At 48.1% G+C, this 11,479-nt stretch overlaps 1 protein-coding gene across 2 annotated transcripts in view; it reads left to right on the forward strand.

Moving 5' to 3' along the window:
* Window positions 1-11,034, forward strand: part of LOC105536984 (chromosome unknown open reading frame, human C8orf46) — a 29,128-nt gene extending 18,094 nt beyond the window's left edge. For both annotated transcript variants that reach the window (XM_011976474.1, XM_011976475.1), the window contains 3 exons: window positions 2,610-2,671; window positions 6,041-6,138; window positions 8,409-11,034. In XM_011976474.1, the coding sequence (XP_011831864.1) occupies window positions 2,610-2,671; window positions 6,041-6,138; window positions 8,409-8,592 (344 nt within the window). In that variant the 3' untranslated portion in view covers window positions 8,593-11,034. The remainder of the gene's footprint in view (window positions 1-2,609; window positions 2,672-6,040; window positions 6,139-8,408) is intronic.
* Window positions 11,035-11,479: the final 445 nt, after the last annotated feature.

Below are 11,479 nucleotides of genomic sequence, written 5' to 3' on the forward strand. Positions count from 1 at the left end.
ACTGTCTAGTTTTAGGGATCACTTTCATTCCTTTCTAAGTAGTTTGTGGAAGCTTGAGCTGCCTGAGTCAGTCTTTTATTCTAAAAGACAAGAGCAATAAGTTATGATATGGAGAGAATCTGCCCAGCACGTGACAGTCAGCTCATGCAGGAAATATGCCAGTGAGGTTTCAAAAAAAAAAAGAGAGAGAGAGAGAAACTGGGCTGGGGATTGGTTCAATTCCTTCACCTCCTCCAATCTGATAGATTCCAGAGTGGGTGGGAGGGAGGGAATGTTTCTGAGTCAAAGCCAGACCATCCTCCCGTCAAGAAAGGTGCCTGTCTCCAGGGAGCTCAGATTTTGGAACTGCTTTTTTCCTGAGCCATAGACGGCACCTGGACGCAGTAGCTGTCTCACCTGGGAGAAAGATGCTCCGGGGAATCTTGGAAATTGTAGGAACTCTGAATGCAGAGACCTGACTGAGAACCTCTCAGGTGCCTGGAAATGGGGCAGTCCCCAGGCCTGGGCCTAGGAGAATTAGCTGCCTCCAGGACTTCTTCTGAGATGTCCTCAGGCACCTCAGAACCAACTTGTTCAAGCCTTTCCTCCTTTCTCAGTGGGGGCTATTATCCTTCATCCCAGCAAGTCCCCAGGATGTTTTCCCTAATGCCACCTTGTCCTCCCCACCCCTTCGACATGAAACACTGACAGCATCAACTCCTAGGTATTTCTCTCCTAGCCCTCTTAATACCTACCTCGAGCTACCCTGGCTCCCCCTCCCTTCATCTCGACTGTGTAGAGAACATCATCTGTGTAGAGAACATCATCAGTGAAGGGCCCAGCCTCCAGCCCCTCCCACCAGGCTACCAGAGAGGTCCACTTGAGAGCAGAAATCTGCCCCTGTGCGCCCTCAGCTTTAAGTACTGTATCCGCTCCTGGCCTCTGCCCTCCAGACCACACTGACCTCTCCAAGGCTACCTCCTATGACACCCCTGTCCTCACCGTTCTATCATGTAGAACAACCCTGAGCCGTGGAGTAGTTCTGTGACAGCTCCATGATATCCTGCTTCCCAGGACTTTCCCTGACACTGTTCTCTCTGCAGATTGCCTTCCCTGTGTCTCTCCACCTCGCAAATTCTGCTTTCTCCTAGCCAGGGTAGAGGGTCCCTCAGTCAAGCCTCCTTAACCCTGAAAGACCACCCAAAGTCAGTTCGCTACTCCCTAAATCACCCTTACCTGGCTTTATCATAACTGTTATGTATCTCTAAAGCCTCGTTTCCTTGACTGGAAAGTACAGACTAGTCCAGACCAGCCTGGGCAACATGGCGAAACCCTATCTCCACAAACAAAAATTAGCCAGGCGTGGTGGTGTGCACCTGTGGTCCCAGCTACTCCGGAAGCTGAGGTAGGAGAACTGATTGAGCCCAGGAGGTCAAGGCTGCAGTGAGCTAGAGATTGCGCATGCCACTGCACTCCAGCCTGGATGACAGAGTGAGACCCTGTCTCAAAAGAAAAGAAAAGAAAGGCTGTGGTGAGGATTAAATGAGATAATACTTTTACGGTTTATGTTCAGCACAGTGCCTGGCGTACAGACAAAAATGTGAGCTGCTATTATTATTAGTTGTGCCAGGGCTCCATTCATTATAGTTTAATCTTGGTAGTCTTGTAATACTTGATTTCATTTGCATTAAGGTATTTTCTTGTGGGAGGGGAGTTATTTCTAGATTCTGTAGTACAGTCAGATGGGGCTTGTCCTGGGACACCTGCCCCAGAGAGACCTGTGCTGAAAGCCAGCTTTCCCCTATGTTTTGTCAGCTACCTCAGCTCAACACCTGAATCCTCAGAAGCTTCAGGGCAAAACCTACTCAGAATTAGGTTGGGGCATCAGGAATAAAGGCATTAGAAAGAAGGTTCTCCAAGGTTCTCCACCCATACCTTTCGTAAAGCCAGCGTCCCACGATTCTGATCTGATACACTCCGGTCCTTCCAGGTTATGCGGCTGCACTTCCTTCCCAGCACGCGCGTGAAGTGTTCTCTGCCCATTTTCAGAGGGGTATCCAGAGCACCGTGTTAAATAACCGATCCCAGCGATAAAGACTTAACTCTGAGAACCTCTTTAACGTCTCGTGATCTGAGGCCTTGGGAAGGAAGGAAGAGCTGAAGGCACATTCTGAGCACCTACTGCATGCAGACATAGTGCTAAATGATCCACACGTGTGATCTTATTTTTAAATAGACTTTAATTATACAGCAGTTTTAGGTATACAGCAAAATTGAACTGAAGGTAGAGGTTTCCCATATACCTCCTGCCCCCACACACAAGCACAGCCTCCCCACACACACAAGCACAGCCTCTACCCATCAACAGCCTCCACCAGAGGGATATGTTTGTTATAGTTAATGAACGTACATAGGCACACTGATCTTATTTAGGCCTTAGTTCCAGCTCCCCTAGAAGAGTGACAGTTGCCTCATGGCCTGACCCTCCTGCCTGGTTTTGCTGCTTGGTACAAAGGCCTTTAGAAATTCCCTGCCATGGCTGATTGGCTAACAAGGTAATTGATGCAGAGCCAGGGGGAGGCAGAACACAGAGTACCACTGAGTAATATCTCCTCTGTTCAATGTTGCAGTGGGGATTTCTGAACCCAAAACATCAAATCTGTGTGGGAATCGAGCATATGGAAAATCTCTGGTAAGTAGAATAAGCCTGCTTAGTTGTATCTGCTGTGCATTAAGCTTCTGGTCATGTCTAATTCTCCTGTGCCATGAAGAGAGACTCAGTGTTCTTTGTTCCAGGCCTGAGGATTATTAGAAAAGCATAACTGGCTGTTCTTTGCTCCTAAAAGCTCTCAGTTGGCTCTAATTTGTGCCCTTGTGGAACATCCCTGGCTGCTTCTCTCTTTCTTGTAAGAAATTCAGCTCTTAGGCAAACAAAAGAAGTTATTATCCAATAGACATCTTACACATGGTGGGGGTGGGGGCGGGATGGGCTGGTTTCTATCACAGGACCCTGCCAGGTAGAAATGCCTGCCTAATTCCCAAGCACAGTCACAGGGGAAAAGAGATATGAGGTTCTCACGCGCTATGAAACACCAGACACCACTGTCTTAGTTAGCACAGGCTGCTGTAAGAAAATACCATAGACTGGATGGCTAAAACAACAACTGCTCACAGTTCAGGAGGCTGGGAAGTCCAAGATCAAGATGCCAGCAGATTCAGTATCTGGTGAGGGCTTTCTTTCTGGCTTGCAGATGGTCACCTTCTCACTGTGGGTTCACATGGCCTTCCCTCTGTGCATGTGGGGAGAGGGAGATCCCTGACATCTCTTCCTTTTCTTATAAGGGCACTGATCCTATCATAGGATCTCTACCTTCACGACCTCATCTAAACCTAATCACCTCCCAAAGCCCCTGCTCACAATACCATCACATCTAGGACTAGGGCTTCAACACCTTGTGGGGAGGTCTGGACCCACTCAGACTGGTCTAAGTCAGGCCAAAATGACCAAGCTTTTATGTTCCCTTCTCACTCCATCAAGGCATGTGGGCTGTGCCAGGAAGGGTGTAACCTTGACAAGGTGGCCCTCTACAGCCAAGCCCACCTGAAGGAATTAAGAGCTTTCTGCTACCCACCCTGCTGTCCTTCCTCCCACAGCTGGGCAGCTGTCCTTCCTTGAAGGAGATGGAGTGGCACATCTCCAGGCCTATCAGCACATCTCTCTCATCTCTAGGCGTGAATGTTGGGTTCCCTCTTGGTTAGCAGAGTCAGCAGTGGCTGGAAGTGAGGTCAGCTCAGGCATCCTAGACTCTTTGAATATCCGCGCTCAAGATCCGTAGGTGGTGCAATGTGAGAACGAGAAGAGACCCAAGTTATTGTGCCAGGCCCTCATCGTCACAAACAAATTGGACAGAGATTGCTTCGCTCCTGGTCTAGGCAGGAGATCTAATCCAGGGAATCTCATTTAGGTTATTGCTATTCTAGGAAAACCACACACAGGGCTGTTTCCTCTTCCCAACCTGGTACTCAGGGGAAACCAGGAGGTCTGGGCGGTTGACGTCGAGGGAAGATTATCAGGCTGTGACAGTTCCAACAGCTGCCCTCACCTGAGCCAGAGAAAAAGCAAGGTCAAGAGGAGGCAGGTAGCCATGATCTTGGGCTGACTGGCCCCAGCCCTTAAGCTGGCCTCAGACAGTGTCCTTGGCAGAGAGGCAGTGACAGCAGGAGTCCAGAGGAAGCTGGGAGGGTATAGGGTGGTGATGGGGATATAGTTACAAAGGGAGGGAATAACAATGAAGAGGAAGAGGCCAGGCACAGTGGCTCACACCTGTAATCCCAGCACTTTGGGAGGCGGAGGCAGGTGGTCACCTGAGATCAAGAGTTTGAGACCAGCCTGGCCAACATGGCAAAACCCTATCTCTACTAAAAATACAAAAATTAGCCAGGCGTGGTGAGCCATGCCTGTAATCGCAGCTACTTGGGGGGGCTGAGGAAGGAGAATCACTTGAACCTGGGAGGCAGAGTTGGCAGTGAGCCAAAATCTGCCACTGCACTCCAGCCTGGACAACATGAGCGAAACTCAGTTTCAAAAAAAAAAAAAAGAATGAAGAGGAAGAGGAGGCAGCACAACAGACCCTTCCTCAGGCCTGGACACAGTTGGGGCTGGGGTCCCACAGCTTATCAGAGATCCGTGACCCCAGCATGGGAGAGCAATCCAGGGCTCACACAGCTAAATCCCAGTCAGTGCCGAAGTGTGCTGGGTGAGACTGGCCTAAGGACAGGGGAAAAGAGTGGGAACAAGGCCTTTCACCCAGAGATGAGGGGTGTGGGAGTTCACCGGCCCATGGCTTAACGGGAAGGAAGCGTTCAGATGGACACCAGGTGGCAGCAGCTCTGCCCGCAGTCAGCCAGCTTGGGGCGGGAGGAGGGATGAAGAAAGTGCCCTTGACCGGGAATTTCCCAGCGATTTTAGGAATGTGGTGACTTGAAGCCTTGGATAGGGCTTAGGGGGAAGAACACAGCACAGAGTGTGTCTATTGTCCAAGCGGCCTCTGGACTTAGCCCTAGTTAGGCCACTGGTTAATTTTCAGTTAACTCTCTATGTTCCTGAGTACTTGTCCACTCTTTGGGATGGGTGAGGAGGGCTGCCAAGTGGTCCAGTCCCAGACCCTGCTACCCACGTAGACACTCAGTGCTGTGGGGATCTGAGGACAGAGAAAGATCACTGTGGGCCACCAGCCTCAGGGAAGGCTTCCTGGAGGAAGCAGCCTTGAAGGGGAGACAGATGAGGCCTAGAGCCAGAGGGTGAAGGAGGAGGTGCTGCTGTGTGAGCATCAGAGAAGGGAGCACCTGCTGCTGGCAGTGGAGCTACTGACATACACAGGGACCAATGGGAGGCCGAGCTGCATAGATGAGGACGTCCTGTGCTGAGGAGCCTGGAGGAACAGCTGCAGAGTCTATCTGCCCTGCAAGGTGGTTGGGCGGGGGTGCGGGTGACTTATGCTTCTAGAGCCCAAGGAGGGGCATGAGGAATGTGGTGGATCTGCTTGGAAGCAAGGAGGTCCGAGGTCACCGTCGCTTGAAGGCTGCCGCAGAGGAAACGGAGAGGCTGGGCTGGCCGTACCCTACGCAGCCTAATCAAAGCAAGAATCTGCAAAATTTAGTAACAAATTGGACACCAGTGATGATGGAAGTGTGAGGGTGGCAGTTGCCACATAAGACTGAGCGGCGCTGTCTCCAGTTTCTTGTTTTTCTCTCCTGAGTTTCTCTAGGTCAGTGGCTCAAAGTGGAGTCCCAGGACTAGCAGCACCAGCAGCATCTGGGGAATTGTTAGCAATGCAGATTCTCAGGCCCACAGCAGACCCACGGACTCAGAAGCTGGGGTGGTGGGGCCCGGCACTGTTTATCAAGCCCTCCCAGGCAGTCCCACACCTGCTGAATGATGAGGACTATGCCTGGGCGGTGGTGGTTCCATTCAGTCATCCCCACTTGCAGACGGCCTCAGTCAGGGCCAGAGTGGGAAGGCAGATGCATCCTCACACTCCCTCCCGCTTCCTCATGGCAGATTCCGCCAGTGCCCCGGATCTCAGTGAAAACTCCGACCTCTGCCTCGTTGGAGGCGACAGTCATGGGCACAGAGAAGGGAGCTGTTCTGATGAGAGGGTAAGTGCTACGTCTCTGGCCCCACCACCTGTGGCCTCCCACTGTCCTGATCCTTCCTTCCCCAGAAGAGCACCAGGCCGCCTGGCTGACAGACCCTGGAGAGGCTGACACAAACCCATGCCAGCTGCAAGTTACCTTTTAATGAGGCCAATAATCCTGGGTCTCTGCAGTGCCTCATCAACTGTTTCCGTAGGATTAAATGGGAGAGTTTTTCATGGTTTCCACTTCATTAACGCCACTCTTTAGGCTTGGAGAAGTCATTTGGGAGGTTTTTTGGTTAATTAGATGAATGTAATCACGAGCCATATTCAGAACCTCCCATAAGCATGTGGGCATCAGAAATGTCTCATGAGTAAGTTCAGGGTCCCCTGCCCACCAGTTAAGAAGTGTGTCAAGTACAGAGGTTTCAAACCACACTTGCAACTGCAGTGTGACTACTCGTTTTCATCCAGAACCGGCAGCTAGGGAGGCAGGAGTGGATAACCCCAACACCCCTCAGTGACACTGCCTTCTGCCTTGCACCAAGACAGTGAGTCTTCAACTCGATTCAGCACATACCTGTATGCCCCGGACTACGTCCTCCACACTACAGGCATTTCAGGGTGGCAAAGGGTTAGGTTCTTTTCTCAGATCTGCTTTCTAGCCTGGAACTGCCACCAACCCACCATGACTTCAGGCAAGTTATTCAGCCTTCCTGTCCCCATCCGTTCAAAAACAAAAACGTAAAACAGGAATCACAGGGAGTACCCATCTTAGGGGGTTGTGGTGAGAATTAATTTTTTGGTTTTTGTTTTGTTTTGTTTTGTTTTGTTTTGTTTTGTTTTGTTTTGAGAGGGAGTCTCGCTCTGTCGCCAGGCTGGAGTGCAGTGGCGCAATTTTGGCTCACTGCAACCTCCGCCTCCGGTATTCAAGCAATTCTCCAGCCTCAGCCTCCCAAGTAGCTGGGACTACAGATGGCCACCGCCATGCCCAGACAATTTTTGTATTTTTAGTAGAGATGGGTTTTTGCCACATTGGCCAGGCTGGTCTCAAACTCCTGACCTCAAGTGATCCATCTGCCTTGATCTCCCAAAGTGCTGGAATTACAGGCATGAGCCTCCGCACCTGGCCTGAGAATTGAAAGAGATAATGTGTGGAGAGCTTAGTACAAGCTGTTGTCAACGTGTTTCAGGAAATTCATCTAGTAGTTGGGAAGCCATGCACCTGGGAACATGTTGGATGCACGCAGGTGGGGCTGCAGACTACACCGTCAGCCTGAGCACTGCACACTTTGAAAGCAATGGGAGGTCAGAGCAAGAACAGGCTAGTGAGGAGCACTTCTGAGTGACAGAAGGTTGGCTAGAAAGAATTATAAAAACCAAGTCATGTGTCACTCAATGTATGGGGACTTAATTGGAGAAAACAAAAAATTTTTTTCTTTGATTCTATTATATCCAATAAATATCCAAAAAGATTGGATCATATTTATTTTATCTTAATGAGGTACAATATTTAAGTGGCAACGACTGTTGCTGACTGCTGGTGTAAACAAGCAAAAACTTCACTGTGCCGTGACAGAGGCCACCCTTTCAGTCCACATGGCTGCATTGCAAAGGGTTCTAAATGGCTCCCTTCTCTCTAAACTCAATCATTGTCATTTCAAGTTGTTCCTGGACCCTGATTGCAGAAAAGAAAAGTAAGGCCACCATTTCTTTTACCTAAGGGGAGAAGGGTGTAGGGAATGAACACATGTTGAGGCCCACAATGTGCCAGATGCTTCACTCTCTCATTTTCCTCCTCCAAAAAGCCCCTTGAGTTAGATGAGATTATCCCCATTTTGCACATGAAGAAATTGAGGCTGGTAAAGGTTAAGTCACTTGTCTGAGGTCACACAGCAGATGGGAAGCAGGAACCCATCCCAGACTTCATGCTTTTTCAATAGCTGCTGCTTGGGGACCTGTCCTTTCCAGCAAGTTTGTTCACATAGAGGCTGGAGAGGTAGGGATGCAGAGCCTTTGGCAAGACCAGACCCAGAGCAGGAGGACAGGAGCAGAACTTGAAATCCTTGAACCAGTGTGTCCAGGGCCACCTCCTCCATTCACACCATGGGAAGCTTTCCCCAGGGGAAGCCGTTCCTGTGAGGGTCCCTACAGTGACCTTACAGCTATGTGGATCCTGGTCACAGAGGAGGAGCAGAGGAGATAGAGCTCTGGCCACTCTTCTCTAGGGCAAAAATGAAGTCTGGCTTGTGAGCGGACCACCCTCCCCACCCACTCCTGGCTTTTCTTTAGATCCAGACATCTCAAGAAGATGACTGAAGAGTATCCAGCCCTTCCCCAAGGAGTGGAAGCCTCTCTACCACTGACGGGCAGTGCTTCCTGCGGGGTCCCCGGCATCCTCCGGAAAATGTGGACAAGGCACAAGAAGAAGTCTGAATATGTGGGAGCCACCAACAGCGCCTTTGAGGCCGACTAAAGGTGACCCTCTTCAGGTGCCCTGTTTTGGCCGAGGTTCCCTGAACAAGAGGAAAACACTTCAGGATTGGAACTGAGCCACACACACCTCTGCTAGTAGCTGGTCCAAACCCATTATCCTCCCTCACTCATTGATCACCCTGGGATAGAGCACAGGAAAGAAATGTCCCTCGAAGGCAAAATATAAAACTGTCCCTTCTTAGAACTGCTAAAGCCATTGGTCTGAAAGTGACTTTGGGAGGTCATAAAGTTTGTATCTCTATCTTTAAGCAAAAAATTAAACTTTCTCAGCTCATTTTAAAGACCTCCAAGGAAGGAAAAAAGCAATTCCTCTGTCTTCCTTGTGAGTTGCTCTAAAGTGTGTGATTTTCTAGTGTAAATTGACTTTGAGGCACTTGTAAACACAATGGTTCTTACTGTTTCCATTACTGCATTTACTTCACCTTGACAAGGTACAAGTTTCAAGGACAAAGCACTATATATTAAGTTAGTAGTTCTAATATCCACTTGAGAGTATATTCAAGGTTGATTTTCATGGCCATTTGGCATGATTGCATGAACTCTCTATTCTTTTATGTGCAGTTTTTCTATAGAAAAACATTAAAAGTTAAATGTTGACTGCTAATGTTTTCTGAAGTGGCATAGTCTAGTAGAATCAATAATCCCTTGCTTTGGTATAATAATTTGAACTTTTGAAAGTGCTTTCTCATCCATTATCTCTTGTCATCGCAAAACCCCTGTGGAAGAAAGCACAATTATTCCCAATCTGCAGAGGGGGAAATGGAGGCCTTTGGAGGTTACGGGACCAGATACCAGATAGTGGAACCACACACCAGGTCCTCAACTTCTCTCCAGGGGACTACCTGCTTTGCCTACTCTCTAGCAACTGATTTGGGGAAATTTTAAAATGGTGAGAGAGTGTGTCTCTGGGGGCAACCATTGAAGGGAAGACTGATAATGTTGGAACAAGTAAGGGATTTGAATGAAATACATTATTATATCTTATATGTTAGCTTGAACCAGAAAAAGTTGCCATTTTTGTAGGTCAAAAACAAGCATCAATTTCATATGGTTCAACCTCATATATGATACTATGCTTTTGTTCTATCCATGAAAATGTCATCATCAATTCCATTGTCAACATTAGTAGCCTTAAAACTATAACATAATAATAATGATGATAATGATAATTATAGCTATCATCTATTAAATGCCTACTATGTTTCAGGCATGATACTAGGCAATTTACATGTATCATCCTAATCTTTCTAACAATTCTATTAGGTGGCCCTATCCATTTAATGGATGCCAATTCAAAGAAGTTAAATGATTAGACTAAGGCACCTAACTCATGTGAGTGTCAGGCTTCAATGCCTGTGTTAGAGCTACTCCTTCACACAAAATAGTTCAGAACATAGAGAAGGACCAAGGTTAATAAATGATTTTCATCCCAAACACTAAACATGATTGATGGGTAGAGGCCCGAAGTGCTGTGTAGAGATAGAATCTGAGATAGAAGAATGCAGTGGTCAATTAGTAATGCTTGCCCATGGAGGGATTAGTTGACACATGCCTTGTATATTTGTCATCTGTGGCCTAAACTCTGCCCCCAAAGGTTTGTTTTCTAATTCTGAGGTTTAAATTAATCTAGCTCACTTAATGAAACAAGAGATCCTATGGTAAATTCAGCCTAAGACAGTGCTGGAAATTGCCATATGTTGGTACAAAGAAGTGTTTGGCCACATTACAGGTCTCAGACTCAACTGCTATGTGTGACTGCTGCTCTGTGCCTATGCATGCTTTTTTGCTGAGTTCCCTGTTTCCATATCTCCAGGTGAACCATAAGAAGGCAGAGGGTGGCTGAGAAGCCTGGGCTTCTGGGATTCCACCTTGCATTCTCTGCTCTTCAACCATTGTTTTAGACTCTGACCACCTGATCCTCATACCTGAACGTGATTTGGAGACTTGGGCATCAAGTGCTCTTTTAAGAAGGGGCTGTCCCAAAGGACTGTTCAATAATCTTATTCAATAGAGATGTTGGAGTCCAGAACCAAGTTAGGGAGCAAACCAGTAACCTATGCTGGTCGTAACAGAGGATCCTACAATGATGTTTGTTTTTAAGACAGGATCTTGCTATGTTGCCCAGACTGGTCTCAAACTCCTGGGTTCAAGGCATCCATCCTCCCACCTCAGTCTCCTGAAAGCTGGGATGACAGGTACATGCCACCACACCTAGCTCCTTACAACCATTTATTTTAATTTATTTCATTTATAACTGGTATCTTTGATTTGTATGTGGCAGCTAGAGATTTATATAGGATGGAAGTAATTTATTTTTAATTTAAATATTTCATGTTGAACTGTTTGCCTTGTATAGAACATTTTATTTGGCCAATTCAAATAAAAATAAAATCTGCTTTGTTTGTGACATTAATGCACCACCGTAAGAGCATGCCTAGGCTCCCTCATTAAATAAAAGTGGCGACTTTCACAAAGGGAAAGAATTAGGAACCTGGACCTCACTGCTCCTTTAAATGAGAAGGATGGTAAGAAAGAACCCAGCGTGTTCTTTCCATCCTAAGGCAATGCCTGGTTTTGATATTATGGGCACTGCTCAGCAGTTAACAGCAGGGTCACTTCTGTCAGGGCCTGGACTGGCCTGACCTGTCCTCCCCGGGCTCGACCTCCTCCTGCTGATGCTGACCCCTTGGTCCCCACCATAAGCCCCAGGGGGTCCAGTGGCTATTGTCAGCCTGCTGGTCTCTCACCTTTGATGGGGAGAAGATGCAACCTCCCTGTTCTGTACCCACCTCTTGTTCAGCCTCACTAGAGACTGCCCCCATGACTCATGTCACAGCCACTCGCAGAAGGACGCCAAGGCTCGCTGC

This window comes from Mandrillus leucophaeus, unplaced genomic scaffold (assembly GCF_000951045.1).
Source record: "Mandrillus leucophaeus isolate KB7577 unplaced genomic scaffold, Mleu.le_1.0 Scaffold167, whole genome shotgun sequence".
Classification (NCBI taxonomy): domain Eukaryota; kingdom Metazoa; phylum Chordata; class Mammalia; order Primates; family Cercopithecidae; genus Mandrillus; species Mandrillus leucophaeus.